Below are 16912 nucleotides of genomic sequence, written 5' to 3'. Positions count from 1 at the left end.
CCTCACAGCCCCATCCCCACTGGGCATGCTCTATTTCCCTTTCCCCATAGCGCCTATAACTGGTTACTCTGCTATGTGACTTGTTTCTCATCTGTCTCGCTGACTAGAATGGAAGCCCCACGAGGGCAGGGATTGCTGTCAGTTTTTTTCGCTGCTTTACCCCCACAATCTAGAACATTGCCTGGCACAAAATAGTTGCTCAATAAACGTTCACGAATAAATGAATTTCTCTTTAAAATTGTAAAACCATACAGCAGAATTTGCCTTTTGCTTAAAAAAAAAAAGCCTCTTTCCTTGTTTTATTGTTTTTAATAGGATTAAAATACATGGTTTCATATATATGCTCAAAACATGGCCTTTTGGTCTCTTGGCAATAATAAGAAAACTCTATTTTGGCTGCATTTGAGATCTCTCACAACAGAACATGTTTTTTAAGTTATATAAATTCTTCTGTTTACATTCAGCAATAAAGTGTAAATAGTGATGTTATAATGAAAAATCTGAAGCAGAGTTCTTGTTTGAAGTTATATTTCAATGTAAACTAAAAAAATATGGATGGGAATTTTAATGACCACAGTTTATATCTTATATACCAATAGAAGTTTTAAAATTCCTTAGAAGTTATTAATCACTGTGTAGTTTTCAATTATGACTAAATACCAGACCACCTACACCCATAATACAAAAGCACACATTTCATACCATGGTCATATAGGTTGTTTTGTAGAAATTTTCCACTGCTATTTCTACACACACAGACTTCACAAAATATCATGCTATTAGTCATTGGCCAGTTTTTCTTTTCCTTATTTTATGACAACATCTGTTCTTTATACTGTCAACAATGAATTCAATTTGACCTTTTTCACGTTGTGAATAGCTAACTTCTGGAAGCCCTATCTGGCTTAAGCATGTGAGGCTAAAGTATAGAAAAGAGGAAAACAGGTTATAAAGAGTCCATTCACTTTTCCATTAATATGTTGTTATCTACTATATACTCACAACCATACTCAACAGAACAAACAGAAACAGTGCAGGTCACAAATGTCTACCTTTCCTCTTATACAGAAAAGGACGTTTATGTATAAGAAAAAGTTGTACTTTTATAGTACAACTAAAAAAATCCTGGTAACTTTCAACAACAATAAAAATAAGGTTTGTGAACTCATGAAATTATCTTACACTGAAACTCAATAGTATCTTGCAGGACAATTACTCTATCCCCTCTTCTTTATATACTTGACTATTCTAATACCAAAAAAGATGTAGACCCAGTTTTCTAGGTACATTTACCTTACCTAGGTGAGTTATTTATTGTATAACAATGTTTTACTTAATAAAAATACTTTCAAAAATTAAAAACCAACACATCCCACCAGAATGGCCTTTCAACAAATTCAAAAACTTCAAGTATTCTCCAATTCAAAGTTTAAAGGAACTATATTTTATCATATTTATCCATCAAATCATAAAATCTCTTCTTTCTCCTCATTGGATCTTTTTGAACTGGGAATTATCGTGTTGACCATTTTTAGTTCAATGATTTTTATTTCATAAATTGTGGGGTAGAGGCCCAAAGAAGTGTTCTGTTTGACAAGGTTTCTTCACAGTTCTCAGCATTTTAGAGCTAGGAAGAACCTAATACGCTTCTAATTGAATAATACCTCTGAGAGGCTATTTTGACAGACTCTTAAAATACAAGGGCCTCCGGGGTCACAGAGCCACAAATTCCTACCAAATGATTCAATACTCTACAGAATCTTTCAAAAGAATCATCCAGGTTACGCAAGCATCTAAATAAGAGACAGCCTACTCCATGTTTTTATGATGCTAACTTTTGGGAACTAAACTCATATTTTGATTTGAAAATTATCTCCAGTAGTTTTCTTTTTATTGGCTTTCCTTCGCTGGAGCTAGGAAGACTGACATATGCAACCTAAACCCTTTTCTACAATATGTCTTCCAAATGCATGATAACAGCGATCACATCCCTGCTAAGCCTAAACATTCTCAGTCTATTCAATCATTTCTCCTAAGACCTAGGATCCAGACCCCTCAGATCCCACGCAAGCTCTAAGTCATCTGTGCCCTTTGTAAAATGCTGACTGGGAATGGCCAGATTGGTCCTGGATAAGTGTAAATATCACCTCTTTTGTTTTGAGCACTATATTTTACTTAATTTAGCTTACAGATAGATAGCCATGTTACACTGTTGATTTAAACAGTCAACTAAAACTAAGGTGAACAGCATAGGCCTCCTTTACCCTGTTCACAAGAGGCTCAATTTTAGCTGCAAAATCCCATCAACTTTTCCCTTGTTATTCCTGTGTCCATGCAGCCAATGATTCAGTCAAGTTAGCCTCCTGCTTAAAAACATTAACTAATCTCTGTATATATGCAAAAGAGCATCTTTCTTCCACTCACCACAGAAACTTTTCTTTCTTATAAGCTGTTGAGCAAGTTTCCAGGTAGACAAAACTGACAAAGTTGACATTCTTTTCCCCTTAAAACACTTAAAAACTCATACTTTACACAGATTATAGATATAACATCACCAGTAACTATGATTCATTGATTTTACTGATCAAGGTCTACTGCTTTAGTCTCTCTCACATAATTTTTTAAAATACTTACATCTTTATAGAAAAATTTATAAAGTTCCACAGATATCAGCAATTCATAAATTCCAAGGGGTTTTTGGATAACTATTAAAAAAAAATCACTAACAGAAAAATTTCACTTCCCATTTTTTAAAAAAAGTGTACACGCACGCACACATGAGGTTAACTTACTATGCTCAGTCACAGGGTGACAGAAAAAAAAAAAGTCACCACCATAAAAGGATGTCTGCATAATCTCTCTCAGAACAACATGCCAAAGTTAACCTATTTCAGTTTGGTCAAATCCTGACGACGACTACACAGGGGCCAGAACAAGTCACCGAGGGGTAAGTGCTACATATTTTGCTTTTGCAACAAAATCTTTTGAGTTAAGAAAAACTTTGAAAGCCTACTTAAGGTACAGGTAAAGGGAAAGAATCTACTCAATAGCAAGCTATAAACATTTCTAGCAAAAATTATGTTATTACTAGAGTTTAAACTCTAGTGACTGGCAGTTCTGACCAGCTAGTATTAAGCTAGGTGAAAGCAATGGATTGTGCCAGAAACAGCTTTGCCAAAAAATAGGCTTACTTTGCATTTCTGTGTGAACTCACAATTACAAAAGAACAGTATCAAGTAAATGTTGGCAAATAATGCCAAAACTTCAGGATGCTTTAATATGAAGGGAAAGGAACAAAGCTATTTTAAGATAAGGTATTCCTAAACTTAAATGTATTGTATATATAAAAGTTATTCAGCACAAAAAGAAGAGTTGTAACATTTTACTATTTGGTCACATATCTACATACAAAAAGTCTTTTATATACTTGTATTATTTTTGATATAAACTGATGTTTTTGGTTTATAAAAACATTTTATCAATTTATTCTCTGATCAGTGGCAGTCTGGGCTTCACTGTTTCTCAGTATTTCAACTCTAAATATAAACCATTAATCTGATAAGTAAAAAAAAAGAATATCTGTTGTTTGCTTTATATTCATTTGATGATCAGTAAGGTTAAACATGCCTCCATATATTTTTCTAGAACTTGTATGTGCTTAAAAAAAATCACAAAACAAGGAATTATATGCAGTGTTTTGCCAATATTTATGCCAGGTTTGGAATGAAGGTAACAGGAACTTTTGACAAAATATAAACTGTGAGGAAACTTCCTCCAAAGGAGGGTGTGGTTTTGAGTTTTCTTGGGGTGTCGCTCTAAGCATAATACAGTGCAGTGGTTACGAGCCCAGCTCTGGAGTCAGGCTCAAACCTGAGCTGTGTGGCCTTAGGCAATTCATCTGACATCTCTGGCACTAGTTGCTTCCTTTGTAAAATGTGGAGTAATACCACCGCCAAGTCCTTATAACTCTGGCTCTCATACTAACTGCTAGGAAACTGTCTGCTATCACTATTCTCCCTCCTTCTGCCCATTAAACTGCTAAAGGATGAATCCAACAGGCAAAGTTTCCTTGCCCTATCACTTCTGTGAGAAGGATTTTTTTAACTTATTTTCAGGTCTTTATGGAATATTTTACACACAGACTGAGTCTATGTATGGTTATAAATCTAACTGTGCTTACTGTCTGGACTCTGCATTTGCTAGTATTATTTCAGTGCACATTTTATCTCTGGGGTTTAATTGTCCTTTTGGACACAACACTGCAGAGAGCACACCACTCTACAAAGCATCCTCACATACATGCTCACCTAACAAGTGGTGGTGGTAATTTCCTTTAACTGGCTTCCGAGAACTTTTCAGTAATAACATGACCAGTCGTTTAATGGAATAAATATTAACTCGGGTCACTATATGACTTTAATTCAGTTATGTATTCCATAAGCATTTATGATATCTATTATAGGACAGTTCTGAAACACTCTGTGATGAAAATGTTGTATAAGATAAAGCCATCCTCCTTAAGAAGTTTACACTTTAAAAAAGAGCTGAGCACCCAGTAAAGGAATGTACAAATGATGCTGTTCTTCCTGCTACGGTTAAAGGCCTGCTGGAGCAGTAACAGGCCCTAGGGTGTGGTATGTGCTGAGGATGTGTAGTATCCCCCAGTCTGTTCAGTTTCTTAGCCTCCCAAGAAGTCTGCAAAATACAGGCTTCAGCACAAGATGAGATAACGCATGTGAAAATCCTGTGAACACTGTAGAGATAACAAAGATCCTTATTGTGTCTTAAAAGCCCAAAGAGAAGAATAAAAACATTTTGTCAAATATCTGCAAATACTTAAAAAGTACTATAAAAATAAATTAATAACATAAAAGCTATCTTGGGTAGCCACCTTTTTCTTTCAACAGAAATTTCAGTCCGGAGGGCTTCGTAGAAATATTGTTAAAAATAGTAAAATCTAAAATCATTTCTAAAACTTTTACTTATTTTAAAATATGCTCCAAATTAATGAATTCTTTTATTCCAGGCAACATATTTCCCTCCCCCCGCTTCGCTTCTTGTCTCCTTAGCCCTCCTCTTCTCTCTTGCGTTAAAGTTTTGAGATCTCTTGATAGTTTACTTATTTCTACCAATAACATGAGATCATCCTGGAAATAGGAGCCGGGAAGAAAATGTATGGTACTGAGTGTGATTACTGCAGCCAAACTGCCTGGATTGATTCTGACACTTAACTCTATCTTCACAGAAGTGCACTGTGCCTGTTTCATCCATTCAAACTGATCTGTGAAAGTTTGTGAGGATTTATGTGACTTTATGTAGAGTGCCAGGACAGTGCCTGCAGTAATCTGTGCTTAACAATTCTGGTTACTGTTATTAGTCAAGAGCTTACGTTAATCTAAAGAACCCTTGACGGAGCATCAAGAAAGCTGGGGTTTTGCTATTCTTCTTTTTTAAAAATTGATTTTAGAGAGGAAGGAAGAGGGAGAGAGAGAAACATCGATGTGAGAGAGAAACATCAATTGGTTGCCCTCCGCATGAGCCCCGACCAGGGATGGAACCCTCAACTTGGGTATGTGCCCTGACCCTTCAGTGCATGGGATGGCACTCCAACCAACCAAGCTGCACCAGCCAGGGCTAATGGGTATTTATTGAACATCAATTATGGGTCAGCTGGAGAGACACAAAATTAACAATATGGTCTCTACTCATAGGACTTCACTGACCAGTGGGAAACAGAAAAAAAGGAGCCAAACAACACATGGTATTGCAAAACAGTGCCCTAGCAAGGATACCTGACTCTGCCTTCCTGCGGGTGCTGGGAGTGAGCAGGAGAGAATAAAATCAGAGAAGCTTCCAGGAGCAGCTGATTTTGAAGTAAGTCTTGAAGGAGAGCAGAAACTAAGATTACATGACAAGAGGAGAGGAGGCACCAAGACAGAAGGAAAGACGTCAAAAAGGCACAGAGTTATGCGAGAATACAGGGCATCAAGGAAGTTAGTGTGGCTGGAGCCAGGGCATCATAAGAGGGACGATGGCCAGAGACGCAGTGGGAGAGGGAAGTGGAGCCCAGTCATGAAGGAAAGTGTGTCACAACAGAGAGCTTTCCGTCTGCCACCTGAAGCACACTGTGGGAACTGCTGCAGTGGCTGCAAACAGGAGTGAGGGCTGCCTGAAGGCCGGCAGAGGTGGTGTGAGTAGTACACACAGGCAGACGACAGACATAAACACGGGTGCAGAGGAGGGTCAGGAGGCTGCAGGCACAGGAAATGCTGGCTGATTGGAGACAGTGGGGGGGGGGGGACGACACAAGAGTCCTGGCCACCTCCATGTCCCTGACTTGGCACCTGTACTGAGGTACACTAATTCTGTTTGTCCATAAAATAAGGATATTTAATGTTTCTAATTTCCATGAGATAATGGAGACAAAGCCCAAAACTTGAAACTCCCTAGAACTTTAAGGAGAAAAGGTACATATTATTTCTAGAAACATTTTGGACTCAGAGGATAAAGATTATACAAACTCAGACCTTCACTATAAAGAGCCTTTTTATATCACACAGCTAGTTATCCTGCATACAGGTCAAATCATGCCTCATGAAAACAGTATTTGTCTTCCTTACACTGAAATGATTATGGTGGGATTCTTGTTTCTTACAGTTCCTAAATGTTATGTCATAGAATTTGAGTCCTGAGAGTTACTACCTCCTTTGTCTTCATCTTTGACAATTTTCATAGCAGCCTAGTCAGTGCTAAAGTTACCAAAAGCCACACAAGGAATAAATAATCAGTGAAAGGTTAAAGGAAAATAGCTGGAACATGTAAAACCCTCGATGTGCAAGTGGGTGTTTAACCAAATAATTTAAGTGTCAGGCACCTTTCACTGTCCCAGCAATTCCAATGTAAACGTTTACAGAAGCTGGAGTTGGTCTTCGCTGAATGTCCATTGAGCTCAGGACACTATAAAGGCAAAAAGAACTGCAGACTGGCAACCACTGGCCTTGAAACTGTTCTCTGTGAATCATCCTGTAGATGGCCCTCTGCAGACCTCAGAACCATACCATGCTGTGGGTGGCAGCTGGGTCATATTTCCACAAGCCAGAAAAAGTGAGCTCCAGGGAGGCAGGGCAGTGAGGTCCCTTCAGACACACTGACCAGGGACAACTCTCGACCATAAACACTCTGGCACGTGTTAGGTTCTTTTTGAGAAAGGACAGGCAGCTGCCAGTGGGTCACCTTTCTGAACAATATTCCCTATTTCCTTCCAAAAAATGCAGCTAGGACACAGTCTTAGCTATTAATGCAGGACTCAGAGCTAGTTAGGAAAAAAAAATCACCTAATAGCGTAGAAAGATTTAGTTTACTCGGTTAACTGGGCTGTGCACTATTAAAGCAGTTGAGTAGCAGCGCTGTGAATGTCAGTCCAACTTTGCCAAAGAAGTGAGTGCTGAGAGGCAGTGCCTGTGCTGGTCACAGCCTGTCTGTGCCTTGAGTTTCTTTCCCACAATCAGGAGTTGATATTTCCCACCTGTCTATTTCAGTTATTTAACTAAAAAAAGAGATGGGGGAAAAAAATCATTGGTTGAGTGCTAGACGCCAGTATGTGTGACACTGGACTGAACTCCAACGTCCCTGTTGGCTCAGCTTCAAGTACAAGGAGGCTTTGTCAAATAATTGGCAAATACTTAGAAAACTAGGAAAAGAAGCAATGATTTCTTTCTTCCATGAGTTATGTGTGTCTTCAAGGGCACTAGACAGCCTCAGCCTGCTGTCCTGATACATCTGTGCTGGCCTATTTCCTCAGTCGACAGAATCCTTCTTATTCCAGTAACTCTGAGCCTGTGTTGACCCCCTCCTTTTCTAGGGATCTGATTGTTCCTTACTCCAGAATAGTTCCCTCAATCTTATCTCTAAAATAGCCAAAGGACAGTTTACCAACAGAAATTAGAGAAAGAACTGGACCAAACACTCATTCTTTAACAATATTCAAATATAATTCATATATATACATATATGTATATGTATATATATATGTATATGTATATGTATCCACATTTCTGTGGCTCTCGTGGTTGTTTTTGAAAGTGTGCTCCTGAACTTCCTCTTTGGTGCATGCCACTGTGGACACTTTGAGTCAGAGCATCTCGATGTGTAAACATTCTTGAGCAGACTTCACCTTATAGAGAAATCACCTCCTATTTATTATCATTTCAGCATGACTTGACCCATTCAATTCATTGCTGAGGCCTGAATATAAACAAAATCACCAGAAGTTTAACCCCTTTTCATTTAAGGTATATGATTACTAAGAGAATAAATACTGGGGGTGATGGTGACTTTTCAAGAATCTTAAAGCAAAAATTAAAGCTGGTATTCTAGCACTTACTAAATCTTTGAATATAGTGAAGGTTTATTCTGTTTCTGCCACAAATAAAAGCTAAGGAAATAACTGCCAAGCAAGTAAATTGAAATTGCATAAGGTTTCTATGTGTGCCCTGAGAAAAATCACAAAAAGGCTCCAAGTTGGTGTCTAGGGTAAATATTTCCAGAATACAGGTTACATTAGAACTTAGACAATTTTCTTAACTATTAATGAATGAGTTGAGGGTGGGTGGGCGGAGGGGCTTTTATTTTTTCCTTTCTGTGGCTAGAAAAAAACTTGCCAGTTCATGTCAACATGTCCGGTTATGCAAAAATGAGATGATAGTGTCTTAAGAAACATTAGCTCCTCTATTAGTAATGAACTCAACTCTAGAGAAAAACATAAGCAAAAATACTTTGGAGGATATTTCCCTGTGGAATAACTTGTTGTTTTATGCATGTTCGGATAACAGTAAGTGAAAGGATTAATATTGTATTATAGAGACAATCCTGAGATGGTTTCCTTTGCTTATTAACAAAAGTGGCATAGATTGTTGCCCGAGTACCTGCCAGGTAGTTTAATTTCAGGAGGAAAAGGTGTTCCTCTGGTGGAACCTGAATTAAGGACCCACATCTCATGCAGCCTAGTTACTATCAGTGCCTTCAGGGCAAAGATTGCAATCCTTATTTATGTCCCTGGGGTGGGACATTAATGATAGCTTAGGGACCACACATATCTTCTCACTAGAAAGCATTATGAGGAAATTATAATTCTTAAAGTATTCTAAGGAAAAAATACCTAGAACAAACACTTCTTCATGCTTTTCTCTATGCCATAAAATGACAAGTCATAGTATTTTCAAGTACAACTTGGTATATCTATCCTAAATAACATGTCAGAAGCTGTTGCCTAATAACTACGAAAATGTGAAATATTTAAAATATATTCTAAAGTAAATAAATTAGAGAAAGGAAATTAGTTAGCTAATTAGTTATGAATAAAAGAGGAATGGCTAAAAGTGGGATCTGCAATCCAAAGGCTGGTAAAGGAGCACTGTAATGAAAAGAGCAAGCAGAACCCTGGTGTGTGTGAGAAGAAATCACAGCAGAGAATATTGAGAAAACACCTCAGGCAGATAATAGCACATTCTGAATATCATACATTCATCTTTCAGTTTTAGGCCCTCGGGTATTAAAAGATATCATATCTGTATTTCCAGGACCTCGCATATAGAGGCACTAAAAACACTTATTGATGAGTTAAAAAATGGAGTAAGTCAAGGTTCAGGGAGGTAATCCTAAATTCTAAGATGATTAAAGAAAAGTATAAAATAATGTCTCTGAGGGAAGATGATAATAAATTGGGAATGACTGATATAAGACTAGGATAACAATAGGCATATACATGAAAGGATTTTTCTGTCAATTTAGAAAAGATAAAATTAACTAAAACTATAGCATTAATAATATAGATAGATGTAAGCAAGAAGTAAAGTAGTATAATAGAGTTGTTGACTAATGAAATCAACCTTCAACAGGTTAGTAAATATCCAAATAAACGTATTTCAAAACAGCCTAGATCCTTCTTTCCCTAAGAGCATTTCTGAAGCATGACATTTACATGACCAAACTATGCAAGGCCTTTCTTTGATTGACATAGGACTAGGGTGGGTAGTACAAGGCCCCTCCACAGTCTTCCATCACAGTTTATAAGGTGGTGGCCGCAGGTCTGGCTTTCCATTTGGAAAGACACCTCACATGGAAGTGGGAGCCCTGCTGTCCTGAGGAAGAATCATTCCCCTACTCAGGAGAAGCTGGGCCACGTGGTGCCCAGGCTGTTAATTTACAGGTAAAGATAGCATGAAAGCTTAGGCCACTTTGAAGGCACAACCTCTCCGCATTTCCAGGGCAGGATGAATTAGCTGCCCCTGCCAAGGATGGGAAAGAGACTTGAAGCCAAGTCATCAGAGAGAAGGATCCAGCATGACCTTAAACCTCCCTGGCACTCAGTTTCCTCACATGGAAAGTAGGTGGGTGATGACAACACTCAGCCTGCAGGGTTAAGAGAGTTCTTCGAGACATGACTTAAAGGTAGGCACCTAAAAAAACTAATGCACAAAGCTGACTAAAGAGCATTAAAGGGCTAACTCTGAAAAGCGTGTCACAGGACAAGGTTTTCATAAAAAGAGCTGAATTAAAATGTTTTTCCCTCAGATTAAAAAACTATAATTACCTATTTACTTATTTCACAGTCATTTTCAATGATAAAATTTTAGACTACATTAAAAAAAACTTAAAAATTACTTGCACAAAATTATATTTGACATATATATCCATGCAGGGGTGTGTGTGTGTGTGTGTGTGTGTGTGTGTGTGTGTGTGTGTGTACAGTTGCTTTTCCTCCCCCCAAAGTGGTATGTTATGCAATTTGTTTCCTACTTAACATTATTCCCTGTCAAGAAATAGGCATGTACACTGCTATTTTCAATGACTGCATAGTATTCCACTATATGGCTATACCATAAAATATTTAACCAACCCCCTAACGGTAGACATTTAACTTGACTGCAGATGCTCACCTTTATAATTAACATGGTGTTAAACATGCTTTGACTTAAAATGTTTTGAAACCCCTGCCATTTCTAGCTCTACTGGATGCTATATTTAATTCAGTATAGAGGGTGAACACGCATTTACAACTTGACAAGAAATAGCAGTCTTCTTTGATTCTTACATTAGTGGTAACTTTCCTAGTCTCTATAATAATAATCACATGGAGAATGATGAGACTCCACAATGTATTTTTCCCTATTGTGTATTTTAAAAAGCAGTTCCCATGAATGTGCTTGGAAATATTTCTCAAAATAACATGTATCTGTTAAGATTTTCAGAAAGCAATTTTTTTTTTCCATAAAAAGTAGAAAAATAAAAGAAGCTCTTGCTGCTGTTCCTAAGATGCAGCCTTTGCCTGGAATTTTCCTTTCTCCCTCGTGTCTAGTCTTAGTTCTTGGAAAGTTACTTCTCACACGAACTGGATAAAGCTTTTTTTCTACATTTATTCCACAGTTGCAATTCCCATGACTTCCTTTTCAAGAATCACTTCACCTTTTTCTGTACAAAATACAAAGTCCATATTTATTTTTTTTTCTATTTCATTAATTTCTGCAATTATTTTTATTTGTTTTTACCTTCTTTGGGCAAACTCAGTTCCTTTCTAGCTTCTTGAGCTACACATTTAACTAACCTATTTCAACCTTTTTAAAAATAAATATATTCAACGCTTTGCATCCATCTTCAATGAACTCTTTAGCCACATCCCTCAGTTTTGGCATGTAGCATTTTTGTCATTTAGTACTAAGCACTTCAAAATTTGCATTGTAATTTCTTAACCCAGGCATTCCTTAGAAATATATTTTTTAGATTCCAAATTTATCCTTTATCTTTTTATTGTGAATTTGTAATTTAGTTGCACAAGAATCACAGGAAATGTGAGCTGCCAGATGATGCTTTTTCTGGAAGTTCTGAGATCTTTCTGATGACCTTGTAACAGTCATATTTGCAAATAATGGTCATGGGCCTTCAGCACAAATTCTGTTAGCTTTGAAGTCATGGTAAAGCTAAGTCCATGATCTCTTTTTTACCTGGCATATTCTTTTTTTTTTTTTTTTTTGGTTTATCCTCACCTGAGGATATTTTTCCATTTATTTATTTATTTGTTTGTTTTTTTGAGGGGGCGGGGGAGGGAGAGGGAGAGACACAGAAAGAGAAACAGAGAAACATCAATGTGAGAGACACATGGATTAGCTGCCTCCTGCACGCATCCCAACCAGGGCCGGGGATAGAGCCTAAAACCAAAGTATGTGCCCTTGACTGGAATCGAGCCTGGGACCCTTTAGTCTGAGGGCCAACACTCTATCCACTGAGCCAAACCAGCTAGGGCTTATCTGGCATATTCTAATAAAAATGTGTTAAAATCTCACCTTAAGGTTGTGAATTTGCCAATTTCTCCTTTAAATTCTGTCAAATTTTGTTGTTACATGCACAATCATGATTATTTTTACATTCTTTGTAAACTGCTCTTTTAGATTTTGTAGTGACCCCCTTTATCCCTATTAATACTGAATGTGCTTTGGACTCTGTGTTTTCTGATGTTAACATTGCTGTTCTAGCTTTTCACACTATTTGGTGCTTGTTCTGCCGAGCTTTTCTGAATCTCTTTGAGTTAAATCTCTTCTAAGCAGTACAGACCTGGATTCTTAAAAATCCAAACTGACAGTCTCTGTCTTTCAATGTGTAAGTCCAATCCATTTAAATTTGCTGTGACACATTTCTACCCTCTTATTTTGTGTTTTTTACTGACCATCTTCATTCTATCCTCCACCCCCCACCCCAAATCTCCTTTCCTGTCTTCTGTTGATTCATAAGTTCTACTTCCATTTCTGTTCCCTTTAAAAAAGTTTAGGTTGTATTTCCATATTTTAACAATTAACCTATCAACACTGTATGTAACGCACACCTGTAACAATAGTGCAATCCTCTGGTAACCTGGTTGTCTGTTAGTATCACTGTTTCAAGATTGCTAAAAATAAGTTAGCAGAGATCCAATTCATTTAATACCACAGTCAGAGAAGCGGATTTGCAGTCAGTGCCTCGATATGGCTAGGGAGAGTCCTTTTCCTTTAACACAGAGAATCATCATCACTTGATACACTGAAAATTCCCCTTAACTTTGGTGACTTTCAGATGAGATTCATGCACATAGATAGTACTACCAGAAAATTAATTTTCATCTAAAAATAACTTCACAGAACTTACTGCCCAACTCTTCCTTATTTTTATCACAGCCTAGCCTCATACACAGAGTTTTATTGTGGGAATTTTTTATTCTTCAACTCAGGACTTGAAAGTTCATCCTAACACTATTTATAACAAGAATTGGAAATAATCCAAATGTTCAACAAGGGAATAGCTAAGCAAATTATACTGTAAAATACCCATCAAATATCTATATAAAATTTACACATATGACAGACAAATAGATTATACTTATCCAGGAACATGTTAAATGAATAGAGCAGAACACAAAATACCACAGATGTAATGCTTGCTACTATGTATGAATGAAAGAATGTATACTACTTGCATCGTATACTACTTGCATCAATGGGGTACCTGAGAAATAATACAGTTTAAAATTAATTTGTCCCTTGAAGCAGCTTAAGTTTTTTCTCTCTCTTTTCCTTTTCTTTTTTGTCAGTTTTCTCATGTTTGTTGTGGTCATCTTCTTCATCATCTTTTTCTTTCTTTTAAGAAAACCTAACTTTTAGTTCCTAACAAAACCTTGTCTTATTTCTCATACTTTTTTAGGTTAACACAAATCAGATCACTGTGGTAAGTTCACATTTCACTACATAAATGTGTGACTGATTTCATTTCCTGGCAGTGATATGCACTTGGGGGGTAGGGAGGGAAAGTCCATTAAAAGCAGCGTCTTATGCCCGTCTGAAATGTGGGGTGCTTTACATGAATTTATTCTTAACCAGACAATGATTCACAAAAAGAAGGGGAAAGTTCTGCCTAAAAACTTAGTGCACTCCCCCTTGTCACAAAAAATAATTTGTCCTGTTTAAATGGTTCTAGTTCCTTTCCCAGGGCTTTGCCAAAATCACCAAATTGTGAGGTAAAAACATGAATCTTATTCTGTTCTTCCTGTTACTATATATGTAACCATATTAGCAATCATAGATTTTTTAAAAGTATATGAATCTTAACATTTTTAAGTTAGATCTAAAAAGGTAGTTTACATTGCTTTGGGTTAAATCTGCTTTTCATTAGACTTGTTTTTTTTCTAGAGACCTTGAACACCGCTGATGGATATAAAAATGGACACCAATTTTACTACTCCCTCTACAACTCCTCCGGAAAGTGACTGTGACCTCTACGCACACCACAACACAGCCAGGATAGTAATGCCTCTGCATTACAGCATTGTCTTTGTAATTGGGCTCGTGGGAAACTTGTTGGCCTTGGTTGTCATCATTCAAAACAGGAAGAAAATCAACTCTACCACCCTATATTCAACAAATCTGGTCATTTCTGATATACTTTTCACCACTGCTTTGCCTACACGGATAGCCTACTATGCCCTAGGCTTTGACTGGAGAATCGGCGAGGCCTTGTGTAGGATAACTGCTCTTGTGTTTTACATCAATACATATGCAGGTGTCAATTTCATGACCTGCCTGAGCATTGACCGGTTCTTTGCCGTGGTACACCCTCTGCGATACAACAAGATGAAAAGAATTGAACATGCAAAATGCATTTGCATATTTGTCTGGATTCTAGTATTTGCTCAAACACTCCCACTACTCATAAAATCTATGTCAAAGCAGGAGAGTGAAAGGACAACATGCATGGAATACCCAAACTTTGAAGAAACAAAATCTCTTCCCTGGATTCTGCTTGGTGCATGTTTCATAGGATATGTGCTCCCGCTCATAATTATTCTCATCTGCTATTCTCAAATCTGTTGCAAACTCTTTAAAACTGCCAAACAAAACCCACTAGCTGAGAAGTCTGGTATAAACAAAAAGGCTCTCAACACAATAATTTTTATAATTGTTGTGTTTATTCTCTGTTTCACACCTTACCATGTAGCAATTATTCAGCACATGATTAAGAAGCTTCGCTTTCCTGATCTCCTGGAATGTAGCCAAAGACAGTCATTCCAGATTTCTCTGCACTTTACTGTATGCCTGATGAACTTTAATTGCTGCATGGACCCTTTTATATATTTCTTTGCATGTAAAGGGTACAAAAGAAAGGTTATGAAGATGCTGAAACGTCAAGTCAGTGTATCAATTTCCAGTGCTGTGAAGTCAGCCCCTGAAGAAAATTCACGTGAAATGACAGAAACTCAAATTATGATACATTCCAAGTCTTTAAATGAAAAATAAAAGGGAATTAAATCTTGGATTTATAGCAAAGTAAACTGTATGACAAACTTTGCATTACTTTTTTTATAAAGCAAAATGATTATTCAACATCCAATTAGGATTCTTCCAAATTCCTTTATTTGGGCACTACTTCCCACCTCCAACTTGGAAGTAAACTCAAGTTTTTTACACTCAAGAGAACGACATAAAGCTAAGATCTAATTTGTAAATGGAATGTGATACCAAAAGGAAGGCTATTTTAATAACTCTCAGTATAAAAGAGACAGTTTTGTGTAAATGAAAATTTTAATCATTAACATTTCCTGCCAACAATTTGGCAAAAGAAAAAAGACTGTTAAGATTGTATATTGCCAGTGTAAAAATGTTAATATTGTAATATATTTCTTTTTTTATAATGTATTTTTTCAATCCATGTTTTGTTTTATCCTAAGACTTTATTTCCTCAATAATACAGCTTTTTGTTTTGTTTTGTTTTGTTCTGAGTCATAAAATTCTACTTCAAAGAACTCTTTTTGGAATAAAGAACAGGATTCTACAAAATTATGAGTATGCTCTTCAGTGGTCACTGTCAACTAACAGCAAGAGTTACAAGAACACTATAATTTAGCAGTAGGTAGATTTGGAAAGCAACATTATAGTGCATGATGATACTGACGGAGGCAATGAAAAGTATTGAGCTCGTCCTCCACACAGCCCGATAGTGTTTAAGGGCCACTGCTCAGGAATATGACAAGGGGTCTATGTGGAGGTACTCACTGGGAAGAGGGTCCACTTGCTAAATTCTTCTGGGAATAAAAAATATACAAATATACTTGGTTTTTCTTGGGTCTCTAGGGGATCATTTCTCTTTTTTATTCATAGATACCCTGTGCCTTTCAGTGGTCTGGGTTACCAGAAAGGGCAGGAAGGATGAGCAGCAGGTGGTGGTAGAGTTGCTGCTTGCCTACAAAAGATAGGGAGTAAAATGCAAAATTATAAACGCAGACTTCCCAGGATTCTTTGCAAGGTTATATATTTGCTCAAGTGAGTGGCTTAGTATGTGTAGCATGACCTTTGCAAGTACAGTCACGCTGTCTGCCAGCTCAAATTTGTTTCACTCAATCCTGAAATACTGCAACACAGTACCTGTGTTAGCAATGACATCAATTATGGTAATGGAACACAAAGAAATTAAATGCTGTATTATGAGTCATACTTTAAATTTTTACTAGGTTTTATATCCTGAAAATAGTTCAAGTTCTTATCTTACTCATTTTCAATTTTTAACCTGCAAGAAAATTAATCTTAATGGTTGATTCAACACCATTTGCTGAGTACTTTCAGATTTGTATTGCATTAACTTCACATAGAGCTGCCTGACCTTATAGCCACTGACAAAAACAGACACTGATCTTTGAAACACTTTATGGCAGCGGTTCTCAACCTGTGGGTCGCGACACCTTTGGGAGTCGAACGACCCTTTCACCGGGGTCGCCTAAGACCATCGGAAAACACATATATAATTACATATTGTTTTTGTGATTATTCACTATGCTTTAATTATGTTCAATTTGTAACAATGAAATTGGGGGTCACCACAACATGAGGAACTGTATTAA

At 37.1% G+C, this 16912-nt stretch overlaps 2 protein-coding genes across 4 annotated transcripts in view; one reads left to right on the top strand and one right to left on the bottom strand.

The window, feature by feature from the left end:
• Positions 1 to 16912, bottom strand: part of UBAC2 (UBA domain containing 2) — a 146912-nt gene that overhangs the window by 31666 nt on the left and 98334 nt on the right.
• Positions 2813 to 16064, top strand: GPR183 (G protein-coupled receptor 183). Of its 3 annotated transcripts, XM_059685027.1 has the most exons (4): positions 2813 to 2947; positions 5712 to 5874; positions 13726 to 13749; positions 14211 to 16064. In XM_059685027.1, the coding sequence occupies exon 4, from the start codon at positions 14229 to 14231 to the stop codon at positions 15312 to 15314; it is 1086 nt and encodes a 361-aa protein (XP_059541010.1). In that variant the 5' UTR covers positions 2813 to 2947; positions 5712 to 5874; positions 13726 to 13749; positions 14211 to 14228; the 3' UTR covers positions 15315 to 16064. The 3 variants fall into 3 exon arrangements, with proteins under 3 accessions (XP_059541010.1, XP_059541009.1, XP_059541011.1); XM_059685026.1 differs by lacking the exon at positions 13726 to 13749 and having other exon boundaries at positions 14211 to 16063; XM_059685028.1 differs by lacking the exons at positions 5712 to 5874; positions 13726 to 13749 and having other exon boundaries at positions 2821 to 2947.

This window comes from Myotis daubentonii, chromosome 2, assembly GCF_963259705.1.
Source record: "Myotis daubentonii chromosome 2, mMyoDau2.1, whole genome shotgun sequence".
NCBI classification, from domain to species: Eukaryota; Metazoa; Chordata; class Mammalia; order Chiroptera; family Vespertilionidae; genus Myotis; species Myotis daubentonii.
This window is presented reverse-complemented; position numbering and strand designations above follow the sequence as displayed.